Below are 20,936 nucleotides of genomic sequence, written 5' to 3'. Positions count from 1 at the left end.
CTATAACTGCGTAAAAAATGCAATTATACCATCAACAGATTGTTCTGGCCAGCTCCCAAAGGGTTAAGCTCATAAGAGCAATTTATCACATTTGTTTGCGTGCACATATTAATATATGCACATATGAACGAGGGTTGCCTGAAAAATTTTGAGCCTAACATAGAATTTTTTCTGTCAAATATAGTTTTATTTTTCAAGAAAGTCTCCTTTCAAGTCGATTCACTTTTTCCAGCGATGCTATAACTTCTTTAACCCTTCCAAATAGTAGCTGGCGTCTTTCTCTGCAAAACAGGTGTTTACGTATGTGATAACCTCCTCATCCGGTAAAAATTTTTTTCCTCCAATCAAAACTTTAAGGTTAGGAAACAAGAAAAAGTTGCTGGGGCCATATCCGGAGAATACACTCAGTGGTCAACCAATTCAAAGTGCAATTCGTGAATTTTAGCCATGGCAAATGTCAAAGTGTGAGCAGGTGCATTGTCCTGATAGAAAAGCACTTTCTTCTTCAAATGTGATCGTTTTTTTTAAATTTCTGCCTTCAACTTGTCAAGTAATGATGTGTAATACTGCCCCATTATTGTTTTATCGTTTTGAAGATAATAAATAAACAAAATTCCATTACTATCACAAAAAACAGTCGCCATCATCTTCCCGGCTGATGGAACCACCTTTGCCTTTTGGAGCAGCTTCATCCTTTGCAGTCCACTATTTTGACTGTTGTTTCATCTCAATAGTGTATTGGTGGATCCACGTTTTTATCTACAGTTATGAATCGACAAAAAAAATCTGACTCGTTTTGCTTAAACTGCTCCAGCAGGGCCTTGGAGATGTTCATTCGAATGCATTTTTGGTCCAAAGTGAGCAAACACGGCACCGAATGCGGTGGTAGCTTACACATATCCAATTTTCAATTAATATATGACAAACACGTTATTTTGATATGCTCATAGCCTCTGCTATCTCTCTAACCTTAATTGGTCATGCAGTACCATTTGGTGAACTTTTTCGATGATATTGGTAGTTGCAGTTTTTGACCACCCCGAATGCTCATCATCAACCAAGCTGGTATGGCCATGTTTAAATTTAGCTGTTCATCTTTTCATGGTGGCAAATAATGGGACAGAGTCCCCATAAACAGCATCCAACTTGCTTTTAATTTGTGTAGGCGTATTGCCTTTCAAATGCAAGTATTTAATCACTCACGGCATGATATTCAGTTTTTCCATTTTCACAAAACACTCACAATGACTTACTCAAACTACAACTGAGCATCCAAAATGGCTGAAATTTTAGTAAGTATCTTTCAACGCATCCACAAATACATTCCCTAACTTTTGTTGTTGAGTGCTGCCATCTTCATGTTGAGGATCAAAACTTTTCAGACAACCCTCATATAAGCCAAGGATAAAAAATATATATCAGAAGTAGAAATAAAAATAATAAACAGAAGAATTATAATACTCACAACAACGATTGCAATAGGGAAATTACAACGAAGTTGATAATCAGCCCACGGTTGCGTTGCACCAAAAGAATCTTTATAAATACCACGTCTATGAACTAAATTATTTTTTGGTTCATTAGGATCTAGTGTTGTTGGGACCCAAAAGTTCTCTTCAAAACTTGCTTGTATTCTGGCATCCCATTCAGCAAATGTCCAAGTTGTTTTTGATCCTATGATAAAAAAAAATAAACAAAAAACACCTATAACACCAAATTTCACACTCATCTTCAAAGAGATACACTTCTTTGAGGAAATTGTTGGTTCAATTAAAAAAAGAAACTTCAATTTGAAATAAAAGGAATTGTTAATTTGTAAAAATACGTGTGATACTAATTAAATACATTTCATTTCATCTTCTCTGAGTTTCAACCGACATGTTTTTTTAACTTTTTATAACCTTTTTTATTTGTGTATTGCAGTCTTTCTAACATAATTGCTTGTTTCTTCTTTTTTTAATAATAAAACTATAATCTTTTGAAATTATGTCACCATACATATTTTGTATGTTCATACAGGATCAAATGCATAAAATATGTTGAAGATTTTATGTTTGCCATGGTAATACCAGGCTCATATTTGCATGGGAGAATGATGCATATCATTTTATAGTAAATCTCTCAAATGTACCACTCTTCAATCTATTACCTGCCAAAATTTGCCACCAACCTAAATACATGAGTTTTTTTTAAATTAATATTTGTAATAAAAATGAAAAGAAAATACACAGTATAAAGTTTAGCCTTAATTCTTTGTTTGTAATTTATTTAAGACTCATTTCTTTTGTTCTTCGATTGATAACAAACATTGCATTACGAATCAAGGTTGCATTCTTACAACGTCCCTCTTAAATGCTACAATTGGCTATCGGAATAAAAAAAATAGGTTGGATACTTTTTGATCATTACATGTTTTAGGTACTGTTTCTCATAGAATAAGGTACATTAATTTATTGTTTTAAACTGTCTATCCCAGTCTTTTTAATTCCTGTGGCACATGTAAAGCATTGGAGAGATAAGCAGACTAGCTAGAGTTTATTACCTTGGAGTTCATTACAGTCAGTCCCTGGAATGAAAAATTAAGATGTCACTGGTAGGGCTGATTATAACCTGAATTTCAGTGGGCTTGGAATGATGTATAACAGCTTATTCGGCTTACTGAAGAAGAAAACAAGAAACTACATCACTCCTTACTAATTTAGTAGCTTAGCACACAATGCTTGTTGTTTCTGAGAACAGTTATGCTACTTTTAGTTTGAATGGTGAGGGGAATTGTATGTTATGCTAGGTCACTAAAAACTGTTAAGGTTGTAGCATCTAACACAAATATACATTTTACATACTAACATTTTTTATAGTACTTAAAATATTCCTTAGTATTCCTAGTATTTCTTATAATTTATAAGTATTTCTTTTGCATTTATATTCTTCAGTTAAAAAAAAACAAAAACAAGTAACAGATCACTTCCTTCTATAACACAGGACTTATGTTCCTTCTAAAAAAAATAAGTAACCTAATTTCTTCTTGTTCATTCTTCTTAATAATATTACAAATTATTATTAATATTACTATAGTGTATATAATATCTGAAGGCAGGTCCGTAGGACGCTACTGCATCCCCTTCACTGCTCTTAACATCACTCAGCGACTTCTCCTCATACCAGCAGCCAAAGTAGTATATTCCAAAAGTTACAAAAATTAATTTGCAATGACTTGCATTGAATCTAATTATGACGTCACTATTATAGTTACGAAATATGTTAATAAATAAAATTATTTATGTCTAATATTTTGTTCAAGATGTATATGAAGTAATCGATTTATTTCTTGAAAATATATGTTTTTTTATCAAGTATGTTAAACTAAGTTTTTGCTATAAACAATGCTATAAACAATGCTATAAACAATTGCTATAAACAATAACAGTGACAAAATACAAAATTATATAAAATGAGTTTTTTATTTATTACAGGCTATAATGTTATGATTTTCTAAGACATAGTTATTTACAAAAATTATTTTTGTAAATAACCCATATGCTTACTTCCATGGCAACCAGTAGCATGTGTTCCACATGCCAGGTTATAGGAGTGGGGTAGAGGAAGCAAGTAGAGGCAGCTTGTAGGAAGGATCCACCTTTAGATTTTACATGTACTATAGTAACATTAATAATATTACAAATTCACCAGCTTGCCATAAAGAAGAAAAACAACTCTTCAGTATAAAAGAAAATAACCAACTTTTCAAAAAATAAAAACTGATAAATTGAAACAAAGTGAAAACATTAAATTTTCTATATGGTTTTTTCTTCTTTTGTTCTTGTGTGAAAGTTCTTTTGCTTTTCGTTATATGTTTTTTCCTCAAACAATGGGAAGTTATATATATTGTTTCTCTTAGAAAATAGTATAATAAAAAAAAAATACATTAATTACATAAAAAGTGCAATAATTAAAGTACACACATGTATATGAATTTCATAATTCATTATTTTTCCTCTAATCACATTTATTGCTCCAAATGCATGAATTATGAAATTTTACTCTATTCTGTGATTTCAAACATTTTATTTTAACATCTCATGTAAATGTTACATTGATATACTATTCATTATTTTTTTTTGTATTTTATACTTTTTTAAAAACATCATTTTTGTAAATAAATAAATAAATAAATATATATATATATATATATATATATATATATATATATATAGTATTATGCTATTAAATATGTCCTGGTGGACAAACAAAAGCAGTTGTTGGTTACCAGCTAATAGTTAAAGTAAAAAATAGAATTTTGATTTTATAAATAATAAAGTATATAAAAAGAATAATTACCATCTTTATTAGTCCTTGTGACACCATTATAAGGATAATGACCAGACTGATGAAGTGCTGTTAACCATCTGACTGTTGCTTTACTTAGTCCAATCAACTCAACAGCAGAGCCATCTCTAGGTGTAGCTGGTCGACCTCTATTTCCCGCAATGTCACTTGATCCCATTTTATCCATCCATGTTCCACAGTTCCATTCATTACCACCAAATATGAAACCTTAATACAAAATTTAAAAAAAATAGTAATACAAAACAAGAGATAAATATTAAAAATTATAAAACACGACTGCTAAAGAAAAACACTGCTCTTTAATACAGGATAATTAAATAGTGTGTGAGTGACAATTTTGTATAGTATAATTTATTTTATTATTTATTTAAATGTATATATATTTATATAGCCTACGAGACTCCTGCTCTTTAATATTGGATAATACTATTCACAGCTCTTTAGTATAGGATAATTACTATTCAGAAGCCTAGACTGCATTTAACAATTTTCATCGAAGGACAAAATTTTCTTATCAATGTAGGACCAAGTGAAGAAAACTCAATCATTAGACAACCTTTAGATGTTGAAATTTTCTATTTCTACAACATGAAAAATATATTTAAACAAATTAAAAAAAAAAAAAAATCATGATTTTTTATTAAATGTTTATAAACAATAAGGAAGAAGCAACACCAACAAATAAAAGCAAGAAGAAAGAACATAGTTAACATGATAGAATATACTGGCATCAAAAAATCATACGATTTTTTTAAACACATGTATATACACACATAGAGCCTACGACACTCCTGGTATTGTAAGGATTTCAATGAGGGGTCATACATCTAAATCAGTTCAGCTGTTGAGCTGCTACAGTGGAACAAACAAACATACATGCATACACCCTAAATACATTACACTCTTTTTTGAGGAATGTGTAATAAAACCAAAATTACTTATAATAATTACCAAAATTACCAGATATCAAAACTACAGAAATAAATTTAGAATAGTAAAAGAACTAACAGTCTTATAATAACTGCAAACTGAGATGTCATGGTTCTATTGACTGTAGAAAATTAAAAATCCATTAAATAATCAAATTAATGATCCATTAAAATCAGCAGGCAAACAATTTCTTACTGTGTGGAAAAAGACATCTGATGGATTGACTCCACTGTTTCACTGATGCATTAGTTCCCGTAATTGAATGAATGTATTTATATGAAAAAGGCAGGTGCAAAAATAGATATTGAAAGAGTTAAAACTAATGGAATGTTACTGTGGGCAGCTGAAACTTTATTACAGTGCACTGCAATTAAAGAAGTACACCAAGATGCTATAAATAGTTCCATTCTTGAAATTACAACAGCTTCTCAAACTGGAGACTCGGTGAAAAGTAGATATAAAAACTGTGTACCAACTGATAGCAGAATGAATATCTCATACAAGAGAATCGATATTAAGTGAACCATGAAATTAATAACACATGTACTCAAATCACAAAACAACAACAATAATAATAATAATAAACCACAGTCTGGTTCTAAGGCATTAAAAAAGATCAATTTGTAATAGATTACAGAAAATTGATAATGAAATTCTTCTGATTACTTCTTGGAAGACTCTTTAATATTTTGAAAGTTCATTAAAAACCAAGCTGAATATTTAATAAGTAATAAGATGAGTTTTAAGCAATAAGGAAGTTAATTGCTGAGTAGGATAATTTCATGTGGTAATGTTTAAAGAAGAAATGCATTCTGAGACGCTTCTACTAGTTTCACAGTTAATCATCATTAAAAGTGTGGAAATGGACCTCCAAAATAAACCAGCATTTTTATGAATATCCCTGTACTTCATCTATATCCCTATATTGCTGAAGCAATAAATCCTGCAAAATCATTAAAGAAAAGCTCTAATGTATTATAATTCTTAAATTAAATTTCAATGCCTAATGAAATATTTGACAATTTTTTTTTTTTACATTATGTTAGCTTTTACAAATTTAATATTTTGTAATAAAGTATTTAATTACCTTATGCTTTTATTAATTTTGAAATTTCTATCTGTTAGTAAAAGTCCTTTAAAATCTTTTTCCTTTTTTCTCTCTAAATTTTATGAGTTTACTGTTGAATACTTGCATTATTAATGAATTTAAATTATTATAACAGTGTAACATTTTACTTTTGTTTCAATAATAATTTATATTTTACTAAAAAGATTTTTTTTAAAATGTTTAGTTTGTCACAGAAGCTTTAATATTTAATAAAGCACATCACCTAACACCTTCAGCCTGCTTGTTATTAAAAATTCTTAACAAATTTAAAAAATGATTTTTAGTGATGAAAAATTGATAAAAAACACCATAAAAAAATTTACAACTTAACAAATTTACTAGTAATTTACTAGTAAAAAAGATTATTTTTTTCTGTTGTAAAACTGGAGAAAAGATAACCTGACTTATTAATCTAAAAACCATTAAGAAACACATTTTTATACTCACATGCTGTAGCTGGCTGTGGCAACAAAAAACAAAAAAAATAAATTCAAACCCACTTAAATGCATTAACTTTCATTATAAACAATGTGGAATAGTTATCCTAAATGATTATTGAAATAAAATTAAAAACTGAAAATAGGTTAACTGTTTAAATAGGTTTTAAGCATTTTTAGAATCAGAAAAGATTTTAGTTTTTCTTCAAAATATTTTTTTAAAAAAATTATACACTCTTAAACAATACTATAATATTTTTAAATCTATAAAAACATTTTTTCTTGCTACTTAAATGATATTTATTAAACTTTTTGTACTGACTCAACCCCCAACTGCAATCATTACATTTTTTCAAGATGAAGATAAAAAGGATTACTTAGTTTGAACGATGCTTAGCCCATCATCAATTTAAACAGAGATTTTCAGATGAAAGACATAGAGACTTTATTAATAATTATAAGGTGATTTACAATAATGAAATGTTTTATTTTTTTCAGAGTCCCTGGGTAAGCTAGCTTTATGGCTGGTTGTATTAATAAAATTTAAAAAAATAAGTTTTAACTAGTTATCAACTAAATAGAATTGAATGTTTAAACACAATTTACAATCTTTATTTTGGGGTACAAATTTGACACTGAATGTAATGATGTGATATATCTGAAAGGCAGAACAGGCATTGCCTAGAGAGATAGTCAGACACTGATCACAAACTGCATTCATATTTCCAATCCAAACACATCAATGCATTCAGAATGAAATGGTGACTGATTGTATGAATGACGATACTTAAACTTAGTTAATGTCTACTGTGCATGTGCTATGTTGCTATGGGGTGACACCCAACTGGAGATTAATTTATAAATAGCCTATGTAATATGAAACATGAAAAGACAATGCAACTCTAAAATGTGAGAGCGATTTTAACATCTATTATGACCTTAAATGATTCCATCAAAATTTTATTGTTACCATAAAATTTAATAAGTAGAAAAAAAAAAATAATCACTTTGAGGGTTAAAGTAAATGGTTGTAAATTAAATCTAAACCTAAGTTTACTTAAAAACTATAAACAGTTAATCAATTTAAAAACTATTAAAATGAACTACACTTACAAAAGTAGTTCAGATATATACCTGTTTTTGGATGTATTCCAATTTGATTATCAAAACCTCGACTTGTCATATGAGCATCAATTTTTGTTCCAGCATTACGTTCTCGAAAGCATAAACCTTGAAAATGTATATTCAGAGCTTCTTGCATTACATCAACTAAATCCTGATCCTACAAAAAGAAAAACACAGTAAAATGAGAACTGTAAACAACAGTACAGAAGCCAATATACAGAAATAAATAAATATATTTTATAAATTTTGAAACTATATAAATCTTTCATTTAAGACCATAAGGTTGTCTCAAGGGGGAAAATACTTCTCAAAGCTTAAGCAAAGGAGTATGCAATAGCAATTGTTTATCACATGAAAAACAGCAGTTCCAAGTGAAATTTAACTACCCTAAGCCACACTTCATCAAATTTAACATTTACACATTAAAATACCTCATGATTAAACCTTGTAAGGGACTAAGGAAATTATATGAAAACAAAAATTAGATTTGAATAGAAAATTCTTCAATCGTAAAGGATTGGATTTTAGAAACAAAAAAACTGAGTGAGAAATATAAAATTAAATCCAAGAAAAGAATTATGATATAAGTTGGTTAAAACTTTACTAACATCAAAGAAAGGTAAACTGAAGTACTAAATGTAAATGTCACTTTAGTTCACTTGGAAACCACAGACACCACTGAAGAGAAGGATATGATAATTATTGACGAACTGATATAAATTTATTATGGAAATAAACAACGATGTAAAATAAGATACAGAACTTGCAAAGTAATCAAGCATGTTTACAGATTACCATTACCAACCAACTTTTAAAAATAACTCAAGTAATCAACATTCTAAGGCATAATGTAATAGTAACATAATTAATTTACACAGTATATATAAATAAAATTACAGATAATAATAATAATATTAATAAATATAGTTCAAAGAAAAATGGATAATAAATTCTGTTAAAAAAGTTATATAATTGTTATTCATATAATTCACTGAGCTATAAGATCACTTCTCTCTATAGAATACTAAACTGTACAGCATACTTAATATTAGTGGTTATTTTTTTTTTCTACACCAGAGTAGGCATTTCTACCATTTTATTCCTCACACCCCAATATACAGCCACCATATTAATATGGCTCTTGTCAGTCACCATAGGTATAGTTGCCTAAATACAAATATATGATCAGCTGTCATTTCTTCTTTGTTGCATAGGATGCACTGTGAAGTCTCAGCTACTCCTATTCTGCTTAGATGGTGTCGCAAATAATCATGTTCAGTGGCTAGCCTAAAACATGTTACTGCTATTGCTCTAGGTAAAGTCAGTGGAGGTTGCTTTTAGGGTCGAGCAATGACGCTGGGCGTTTGTCACCACAATTTCTAAAATTTGCTGCTCTTGTTCTCTCCTCTCTCCATGATAACATTGTAGACCATTCGTTTCACACTACATAATGAAATAGGCAGGATGGGCTGCGGTTGGCATGCACCCATCCGTGCAAGGCCATCTGCTTGTTCATTTTCATAGATAGCGCAATGAGCCGGAATCCATTGCATCACTAGCCCATCTACAGTTTTACTGAGAGTGACCATGTTTTTTCGGCACACAAGGATTCCATAAGTAGACAGGGGTTGACTAGAGGCAATTGCAAGCAGTGCTGCCTTCGAATTAAGAAGCCAGCACTTGTCATCGTAGAGTAGCTATAATATTATTTTTAAGATGTTATTGGTAAATAAGACATACAGCAAATATAAAAATAAATAACTATCATCATCATCATCATCATCATCAATGATCCTTCCTCTCATGCCTGAGAGCTGGTGACCTGATTCAAATTTTGCTGATAATTTCCCACCATAGCTCACAGTTCTCTGCCATTTCAACTAATGTGTCTAACGTTTTTACTCATCAATCTGTCCAGCCATCTTTTTGGTGTTTTTCTGCATGACCTGTTGCAATTTTTTCCTGTATGACTTAGCGTACAGAAAAATTAGCAAATAATTTAAGATTACATACAATAAAATTTATGACTGTTTCAAAATGGATGCAATCCTTAGAATGAGAGTGTGTAACTTACAGGCATGAGTAAATTTTATATTACACTGTCAGATGATGACAGTAAACTCAGAGTTAGTTGCATATACCAATTGAAATAAATAACTTCCTCATGCAGCAGTGTCATTTCAGTAGCAATTTCTTTTTATTGTGAAAACTACATCATTATATAAAGATTAATATATGTTTACTGAAAAGACTTACTTTTCATTTTAATCTTTTGAGCATGCGAAACATAAGTGTCACTGAACCCCTTAGTGCACACTTCTTAATAAGTCAACAATATCACATTAGATAAATAAATGAAGTAAAACTGAGCTTTTACAGAATCAAAAAGGCCAACTATCAGAGTTAACTGCAGAAGCTCTTGAGGCTTGGTTAAAAACTTTTAACCAAAAATCTCTCAGAAACTTACTTTACAGATTGGACTGTCAATAACCACCGCTCTCAGGGCTACAAAAACAGCTATTCCTATTATTCTTGAATTTAAAGGACTAAACCAAGAAAACTTCATGATGTTGTTGCTGGTTTCAATCATTTGAAAATGAAAATGGTGTTGAAGTTTGATCATGTATCTTTTAGTGAAGTAGACTGGTTTCACCAGGATGGCTATACATTTAATATATATATATACATACAGAGTGTCCCATATAAAACGCAACCCATCAATCACTCATCCATGAAATTTCAAAAGTCAAGCTTATTCCCCTACTCGTTACTGAAATGGACTCATCCAACATCTGAACATCGCGGCAATGCAGTAGAACACTACCGATAGTAACAACAATGCAATCATAACGTTCAGTGTATTGCTAGAGACAAGATGGTGTTTTCGCTAGATGAACGTGTTTTCATTGTTGAGTCGTACTTCAGTACGAAATCAGTGGTTGCAGTGCAAGATTTGTTTCGCCATAAGAACCCAGATAAACCAGCTCCTAACAAAACATCAGTTTTAAGGTTAGTCGCAAAATTTAGAGAGACTGGTTCTGTTAATTACAAGGAACACAAAAGATCTGTGTCAGTGTTGAATACAGATTCAGTCACTGAAATCAAAGACCGGTTACTCGCCTCGCCAAATAAATCGATTAGACGTTTGTCTGTTGAAATTAATTTGTCTAAATCAACTGTTCTTCGGGCAACCAAACAATTATAATTACGACCTTATCGCATTCAAACGGTTCATCAACTTCTTGAGCCCGACAAAGAAAAACGGCAATATTGTCAATGGTTCCGTCGATTTCTGTGTGAGGTAATTAATGTTATGGATTTGCTATTTTTCACAGATGAAGCACGGTTTCATTTGGATGGCTATGTAAACAGCCAAAACAGTAGAATTTGGAGTGCTGAAAATCCCCATGTTTATCACGAAAAACAATTACACCCGCAGAAGTTGGGCGTGTGGTGCGCGATATCGCGGAAGAAAATAATCGGTCCTATTTTTTTTGAGTACACCATTAATGCAGAACGATATAAGGATATTTTATTTCAGTTCATCGCACTCTTGGAAGAGGAAAGACACTGCTGGCTACAACATGATGGTGCGACATCGCACTATGCAGGTTCAACTTCTGATTTCGTTGAGGAATTCTTTGGTAATCGTGTTATCGGTCGAGGCTTGTAGCCACCAAGATCTCCAGATTTGACTGCGGCGGATTTTTTTCTACGGGGTTACCTCAAAGAAAAAGCCTACAGCAACAAACCACGAACATTTGAACAATTGAAAGTCAATATTGAACAAGCTGTATTAAATATCCAGCCACAAACTTTGAAAAAAGTTGCAAGAAACGCTGTAAAAAGAATAAAGCTTGTATTCAAGAAGATGGCGGCCACTTCCAACATTTACTCTAAATGTAAGGTAATGGATAGTAATAATAAAAATTACATTTACATTTACACATGCCTTTTTATTATTTCAATGCCTACCAATATAAGGTTGGGTTGCGTTTTATATGGGATACCCTGTATATATATATATATATATATATATATATACAGCATGGAATGGTAAAAAATATTCACAAACGATCATTTCACATACAAAAATCAGTGTTTAAATGTAAAAATTTCTTGCCACCATGTAAAACATTCTTTATTTTTCATAAAACTATAAACATTTATAACCTTATAATCCAACAGTTACTGTAAGATGAAAACAGATGAGTACATGATTTTAATAAGTTGGCTCTGTTAATCATGCTGCTAATGAATCAAGACTGCTGCTGTAAAACGTTTTTAGTAATCAACTGATTTCAAACTACTTTTGGCCATCAACACTCCAAATTTTATATAACCCAACTTTTTTGAAAATGTTTAAAAATTCTTGTTTTTTAGAAAAATCCTTGTACACTTGACCAAATGAAAACTAACAATGAAAGTTCGATCATTAGTGAAAAAGGACTGTAAATGACATTAATATAATCTAAATCTTATCCTATAAAATGATAGTTCAAATATACACTATTAAAATTCAAGCTGCTTCCTTTTTTAAATTAATATCATTAGTGAAATCCCATCTATTTATAGAACACAATCCAACTTTCATAGAAAAAATAAGGTAAGGATTGAAATTTTAATTATTAAAAATAAATAAATACATACAACATAAGTATGCAGCACATCATCGGTAGGGAAAATTCTATTAACTTTGTCTTTAAGTATATCAAGACCATTTGGTGCTAACTGTACATAAGACTGTATAGTATAAAACCACCACCATACAGCATCACGACAATTATATCTTGGATTATTACCACCATCTAATAGATTTGGAATCAAGCCATGACGAAGACAACCAGCATAAGCTAATATAATATACCTAAAACAAAATAAAATTAATTAAAATTCTGAAAATGGAAATAATAAAATGTTTTTTTTTTATTTACTTATTAAAGTAACAGCAGGCCAATGTCACACAACTGGAATTGGTCTTTTCAGTCTAATATCAGGTAACCTTGAGAAAGCGCTATAAAGCACTTGAGGTGTCTTACTTCAATTAAAAATAATTATACCTATGATGAATGTGAATTAAATGTATTACAAAAAACCTCTACATAAGTGTCAGTGATGATTATCTAATATTACACCTATATTGCCAAAGTTCATGCTCTTGCCTAACCAAAGGGATATAAATTTTAATAACCTAAATGAAGGTTCTTTTGTACTATTATTTAACCTTAGGAATTATTAACATCAATTTCTTTAAAATCAACTTCATAAAAATGAGGATATTCTCAATTTGATGAGTTATTATATATATATATATATATATATTTTTTTTTTTAACTTAGCAAAATCAATTCTTTTTTGTTATTGTATATGTCCACATTCAACTCTGTACTAATTATGTCCAAGACAAAAGTATAACACAATTTTCCACCAACAGTACATAATTCAACAATGCCTTTTACCTTATGCTTATTGTTTTTCATTTAACAGTGCTTTTGAGGGTTTCCCTCATTGTCAGTCAATAGAATTTTTTTTTTTAAATTATACTTCAAACTCAAAACATAAAATCATCAATGTAATATATAAATATGTAGTCAAAACTAAAATATTCCATGTGGCCAGCCACACATACAGTACTATATAAAGATTATTTAAATCTTTATAAATTATATGAATTTGCTATTATCTATGGCAGTCCTGATAAGGAAGTCATTATCAAACTCTGTCTGTGCATTAATCAAGCTCAACTTTTGTCTATACTTAAATATATATTTTTCTAAAATATTTAATTTTTTATTATTATTATTATCAAATCTTTTTACAATTTCTAATATTTTTAAATCTGTAACCGAATCGGTGATTGAATGTTTATTGATTATTAAATGGTCTGCAAGATTGGAGAAACTTAACTTGTTTTTATAAGATCTAAAGTGTTCTCCAAACCATGCCTAAATGATCTATTAGTTTTCCCAATATAAATTTTGTTACAATCATTGCACGTTATTTTATAGATACCACAAAAATTATTAGGATAATTGTCATTATCATGGATTTTCAAATGTTTTATTACATGATTGCATGGTCTATATGCTGTTTTATATTTTTTGTTATTATAAACATTAACCACATTTTCAATAATGTTGTTAGTATAGCAATATTCTATATATATATTTACATCAATAATTTTATTATTTATAGGTATCAATGTAGTATTATTAGATTTTAATCTCCGTTTTTTATAAATATTATTAATCAATGACATGCTACATCCATTTTTTACTGTAATATATTTTATAATATCTATTTCTGAATCTAGTTTTTCTTTATTATTCTGTATGTAATGTATCACTCTATTTAACATGTTTGTAAATGTATTAATTTTGTGTGTCCAAGGATGATTCGATCTTCTGTTAATAGTTATTTTATTAGTTGTTCGTTTCCTATATACAGATGTTATAATTTTATTACTTTTATTAGTTTCTAAAACATTTAAACATCTAAAAAAATTATTCTTCTGTATTTGTCTGTTTCGAAGGTAAATTTTAAATTATTATGATAAGAATTAAGTATTTTAAAATTATTAAATGTCCATTATTTATAACAGGTTCACAGACTACCAAAATATCATCAATATAACGAACCCATAATCAAATTTTATGAATGTGGGTAATACCATAGACTATTCTATTCACAAAATCCTATAAATAAATTTTGGACATAACAGCTGATAATGGAAATCCCATGTGCAAAGTATTATCTTGTGTGTATAATTCATTGTTAAACTCTAAATAATTTTGTTGACATAAATTTCTGATGATAGTTATAATATTATCTATAAAATTTCAGATCTTCATTATTGATTTTCAGTTTATTTGTTATTATACATGTAGTTTGATCTATAGGGATACTAGGGTGTACATGTTAGTTATGTCATAACTTATCATTTTAGTATTCTCATTTACTATTAAACTACTTAATTTGTTAACTAAATCGTACCCATTTTTTATAATACAATTATTTGCTAAATTGATTTTAGATTTAAGTATTTTATCTATTATTTTAGTAATAAAATAACAAGGAGTGGATTTGAAATTAATTAATGGATGCATTGGGTTATCCCATTTATGCTTTTTAGGAAGACCAGTAAGTTTGGGGGAAAATTGTTTAAATGGATATAATCTAGTGTAATACCTCATATTATTATTATAATTAAAAATTGCTTTATAATTTGTTATTAAGCTTTTTGTGATTTTTAGAAATTTACTAGTCGAGTCTTTTATTTTTATAAAATTATTTTCACTTATATATTTTTCCATTAAATTATTATATTTATTAATTAGCATGATAACTGGTATGTTTGTTTTGTCTGATTTAAGTACAATACAATTATTTTCCTTTAATTTTTCTTTTAAATTATATACTGCTTTATTGTTGAAAAGTTGTTTCTTATTTATATGAAACATTTATTACATTAGTAATAAATGTTATTACTAATAACATTATGTAATATTTTTTCTTCATTACGATTAATTTTGTTAATATTCATTTTGATATCAATAATAATATTTTTGATAATTTTATTTTTATTGTTTTCTGGTAGATTAAATTTAAAAGCATTAGTTATTTATTATTGATTCATCATTATCACTGAGTATTATATTCGTTAGATTTACGAAATCATTATTACAGAATTATAAAGTTTCATGTGTTTTTACCAAACTCAAACTATCCTGTATTTCCACATCTTCAACATTATACTTTTTGTGAAATTTATTATTATTATATAAATTATTATTATAAAAATCTTTCCTTCAGCTATCATCATTTTTTACTTTAATTAAATTACTTATTTTCTTGTTATGAGAGGATATTAACTCTTGTCTATATATATATATATATATATATATATATATATTAATATTAACACTAATTAAATCCATTATATAATTAAACACAATATTACCTAAAATTTTTAATAAATAAAATTGCGTACTGTACAATTTAATATTTATGTAGTTTCTTTTATAATATCCCTTTGCAATTTATAAAAACAACAGAAATTTTTCCCTGGTTGATATTTATAATTAACTTAGCAAAATCAATTCTTTTTTTGTTATTGTATCTAAAATCAACTGTTACTGTATCTAAAGGATACAAATTTTAAAATATTAGAAATTGAAAAAGGATGTGATAACAATAATAATAAAAAATTAAATACTTTAGAAAAATATTATATATATATAAGTATAGACTAAGGTTGAGCTCGATTAATGTACTGACAGAGTTTGATAATGACTTTCTTGTCAGGATCGTCATAGATAATAGCACATTCATATAATTTTAAAAAATGTAAATAATCTTAGTACAGAATTGTATGTCTGGCTGGCCACATGGAATATTTTAGTTTTGACTACATATTTTTATATTATATTGACGATTTTATATTTTGAGTTTGAAGTGTAATTTAAAAAAAAAAATTGTTTATTGACTGACAATGAGGGAAACCCTCGAAAGCACTGTTAAATGAAAAAAAACATTTAAAAAAAAGGCATTGTTGAATTCTGTACTGTTGATGGAAAATTGTGTTATACTTTTGTCTTGGATATATATAAAATATATATAAACATTCTGTATGTATATTTATATACATACTATAATAATACTATAACTGTATATATATATATATATATATAATCAACAGTAATAGTTGCTTTGTAAAATTACTCAAAATTGAAAAATTAAAATCAATTGTTTTATTTTTTAAATTGTTTTTATTTTTTAATTTTAAGGAGAAATTGCCATTTTTCCTAATAATATTTTCTGTTTAATTTTACAAGTACAATACGAAAACATATAGCCAGCCCACCATTTTAGAAACACTGTAAATATAAATATATGAGATATTTTACTTAAAATTATTATCTTTGTTAATCTTACATACTCAGTATAAAAGAGAATTTTGTATGATGTGTGTATGAATGTGTATTGTCAGTTCAGGATGCTTAGAGAATTCTAAGTGAAAGATAGTGAATTTAATTTTTAAGTTTTATAGTTGATGTTAACCAAAGATTAATACAGATAATATTTTTAAGTAAAATATGTCTTATTATATTTATTCTATCCAATCAAGAGGAAAATAAACTTAAATAAATTAGATATAAATTAATAATATATATATAAAACATACTTTTTTTTAATTCTATTAACATAAATCACCTAGTACAGTCAATTGAGATATGACATTGCTTACCTTCATTTTATCACGATAGTACTTTTGTGGGATCCTGCATCTTCAGTCATGACCGAGTTCATTTAATCAAATTTCAGTTAAAATAAAAATATTTAAAATACAAAGAATATTAAAAATTAACAATATGCTGCATTATTAAAATAAAACTATGACATGGTGTAATGTTCATTTCAGCACTGTAACTTTAGTACTATAGTACTGTAACACTCAAAAACACTTATTTAAAATCTAAAACTGGATGGCCATTTTGATTGTTAAAAAATCGTCATCAGTAGATATTGAGGAATTAGTATATAAAATTTAATAGCCTTTGAAAAATTGTAATGAAGAAATAATTTTAATTAAACCAATAAACAAAAGTCATGAAACACTACAAAATGAGTATTTCTATACGCATTTATAAAATTAAAAAAAGGAGATCTTTGACAAAAAAAATAAGATGTATACTTACTAGTTAATCCCAACTGAAATCATAAAGTTAGAATAATAATGGTCTAAACTATAAAACTTTTGACATATTTCTAACCTGACTGGGAAGTATGCTTATTACACACTTCCCTGCTGCTATGGGGTTGGATAAAATCAAAAATTTATCCGAAGAAAAATAAAAGTAGCTAGAACCTTAAACCAGCCAAACAGTTTTCCCCTTCAATTAACAAACATTTAAGGGAGGGTACGACTGCCTTTTCTTACGACAGAAATCTTTCACAAAAAGTTTTAATAAATTTAAAATGTCTACTAGATTGTTTTCTATATTCATCCAATAATAAAGTTTCCACATCATTATTAACAAAATAAGTTTCCTAATTAATAATATCTGTTTATTAGGCACATTCAGAAATTAAGCTTTTACCATAAAATCAGATACTCTGTTTAAAAAAAAATATATGCACTGAACACAGTTCAATAACAAATATATAAAAGTATATGTATTTTAACTACTCAAAATAACCAAAATATTAAAAAAACATTTTCATAAATACATTAAATAAAAAAAAAATAAAAATATATTCTTATCAGAGACTGTACTTTTAAATTTCCAACATTGGAAACTGGAAACAACATTTATTGTGACACAATCTATTTGAGGTTATTTAATAGTTTACATTGGAAAATTACAACTTATGATTCAATTAAGTTGTAACACTGTCACTAAGTTGATAGTTTTCTGTGTTTTGACTGCACTCCTATTTTTATTCCATCACATGGATCCTGGACTGAAGAAACATTTAACTGACTTTAAGGGACATTTTCATTATCATTGATGTTTTTGTCCTAATTTTCTTGAATTCTATCCAGTACTTATGTATTATAATGGCACCAGTATGGTTGGAAGGTTATATATAACAGATCTATAAATTTATGATGTTAGGAATACAGTAGAAACACAAAACTAGAAATTGAATCATTTATTCAAATTTCCAGTGGCGAAAATTGGGCAATATTTGTTAATATTTCTTGAAATACATCACTGGCTGTATGCTTTGCACCACATAAACTCAGCAAAATGCAACTATATGGTGACTGGCAGTGCCTCTATGTTTTTTATTTCTTCATTTCAAAGAACTCCATAATCTTTCCACATTTTGTGTTTGTACTCCTGTTTCAGGATCAACAAAATTATAGTTGCGATTGACAGTGAAGTGCTGGTAACCATGCTTCTCCAGTTCATTTGTCCTATATGCTATCCATGATTCAGAATACACAGTTGCAACATATTTCACATGCTTTAGGATTTAATTTGAGACAGTATTGAAGGATCTGTCGGGAACCTTGACTATAAAACATTCGCCCATCTCCTGACAAATTCCCCTGAAAACCCACTGTTGGGAAAACACTCGTCCAACCTGATTTTTTCATCGACTGAATAGAGTTTCATCTATTTCAACTATTCTACTTGGACCACCTATTTTTCCAGGCTGATTTATTAATTGTGAAACATGTACCTTACGAAGATAGTTGTTTCAGTCTGTACACATATGACTGCTCATGTCTAGCTCACGTGAACAACATTTGAAAGAATTCATTTCATACACCCAGGCACAAATAAAACAGACTGCATTCAGAAAATTTATTTTGCTGCCTTTCATCTAATTACCTGTGCACATAACTATTTTACTGTGGCAACTTCTCTTGTTGCATCACCAAACAACTCCTTCACTAAAATACAAAGTTATATCATGTTCTTTGGCACATTTTCGTCCTTTTGGAAGAATACCCTTTTCCTACAAAAACTAACAGCTTCCTCTTCACAACGTGGGAGATCCCAAATTCAAAGTGCACACATTTGACTTATAAGTTCACCTATAACTTTAACAAATATTTTTAATTTATCAACTTACTCAAAAGTAAAACGTAGTTATTTAATTTGCCACCAGTTATGCTGGTTATAACCTCCCAAAGATGGTGACACCATTATAATACACAAGTACCCTATCCTCTCTTATTATGTTTTGTTATATTCTTGTTCATGATAGTTGGCAATATTATTTAAAAATTTTAATTTTAGTAACTATTCATTGAACCAAATCATTTAATAATTTTTTGTTTTTTGAAAAAACTTACTTCAAAATGCTATCAGTCATGTTTACAACCATCTTGGTCCTACTGTTTCCACACTGGCATCAGTTGATGTTACCGATGGGAAATTTTTAATTGGCAGAAACTTAATAATGTGACTGAAGAATGTGTGTGATATGAATTGTGTCAGATCAATTAGTATATTGTTATGTATTTCTATACGAGGTCTGTTCAGAAAATAATCAAACATTTTTAATTACATGCCAATGGAGATATTTAGTGATGTGCAGTTGGTAGCAATATGTTTCGTATAACATCCTCTGTAATTACATTTAAATTTTAAACAATAATAAAATAAGTAATATAAAGTTTATTACCTAGCTTCCTGGAATCTTCCAGTTAACAGAAAAAGGCCTCTTAATGAAATAAAAGTATCTCTTCCCCAGTTTCGCATATATTCAACAGAGAAATGGGGCAGACCTGAAAAAAAATCATTTTATCAATAAAATAAAATAGAAGAATTAAAGCAAAATAACTAATACTGAAGTATTACTAAAAATAAAAATATAAAATCAATTAATAAAAACATAGCAAAAGATTAATCAACATTAATAATATGTTATCTGTGATGTGTTATCTGTTTAACTAAAAAATATGGCAAATTTTACTTTTTAAAAAAAGATCATTAGTAGATTACAATATACTGATTTTAAAATACTAGAAAAACTTATATATACTATAAAATTTTTTTACGTTGGATCACACAAGAGTGAAAAGAATTATCAACTATTTCTACACTAAAAGTAAATGATAGCACATCTATAAGATAAAGAAGACATTTTAAGCAACAGCACTGCTCTCAACTTGTTTTAAATTTATTTATCTAAGACACTGACATGCTATTTACTCTACACCTTGCTGATGATAAATGATTTTTGCTGAGGACAAGGAAAATTCATATTATTTGAGGGGAAAGATTTTTAAAAGTTTGTTGAGAAAATACTTTTTCAGTATCCTTTTTCTATAAACTTAAATAAACACTTTTTCCTGCAAAAAGAAGATTAAAAAACTTGGTTATTAGTGAAGTAGTGGAGATTTGATTATGGAGGATGGATCTGAGATCCATCAAGTACTACAAAAACTTCACATACTTGGAAACAAGAAATTTCTAATTAACAAGGAAGTGACATACATCATCAAAAAAAAAAATCAACATGTAGCT

At 28.5% G+C, this 20,936-nt stretch overlaps 1 protein-coding gene across 10 annotated transcripts in view; it reads right to left on the bottom strand.

The window, feature by feature from the left end:
* Positions 1–20,936, bottom strand: part of LOC142324285 (glycogen debranching enzyme) — a 145,931-nt gene that overhangs the window by 25,900 nt on the left and 99,095 nt on the right. For all 10 annotated transcript variants that reach the window (XM_075365208.1, XM_075365211.1, XM_075365203.1 and 7 more), the window contains 5 exons: positions 20,092–20,194; positions 12,598–12,814; positions 7,957–8,104; positions 4,339–4,554; positions 1,466–1,674 (listed from right to left, as the gene is read on the bottom strand). In XM_075365208.1, the coding sequence (XP_075221323.1) occupies positions 1,466–1,674; positions 4,339–4,554; positions 7,957–8,104; positions 12,598–12,814; positions 20,092–20,194 (893 nt within the window). The remainder of the gene's footprint in view (positions 1–1,465; positions 1,675–4,338; positions 4,555–7,956; positions 8,105–12,597; positions 12,815–20,091; positions 20,195–20,936) is intronic.

The sequence above is a fragment of the Lycorma delicatula genome, chromosome 4, assembly GCF_047948215.1.
Source record: "Lycorma delicatula isolate Av1 chromosome 4, ASM4794821v1, whole genome shotgun sequence".
In the NCBI taxonomy this organism is placed as follows: Eukaryota; Metazoa; Arthropoda; class Insecta; order Hemiptera; family Fulgoridae; genus Lycorma; species Lycorma delicatula.
The sequence above is the reverse complement of the archived record's forward strand: the minus strand, read 5'-3'. Positions and strand labels throughout refer to the sequence as shown.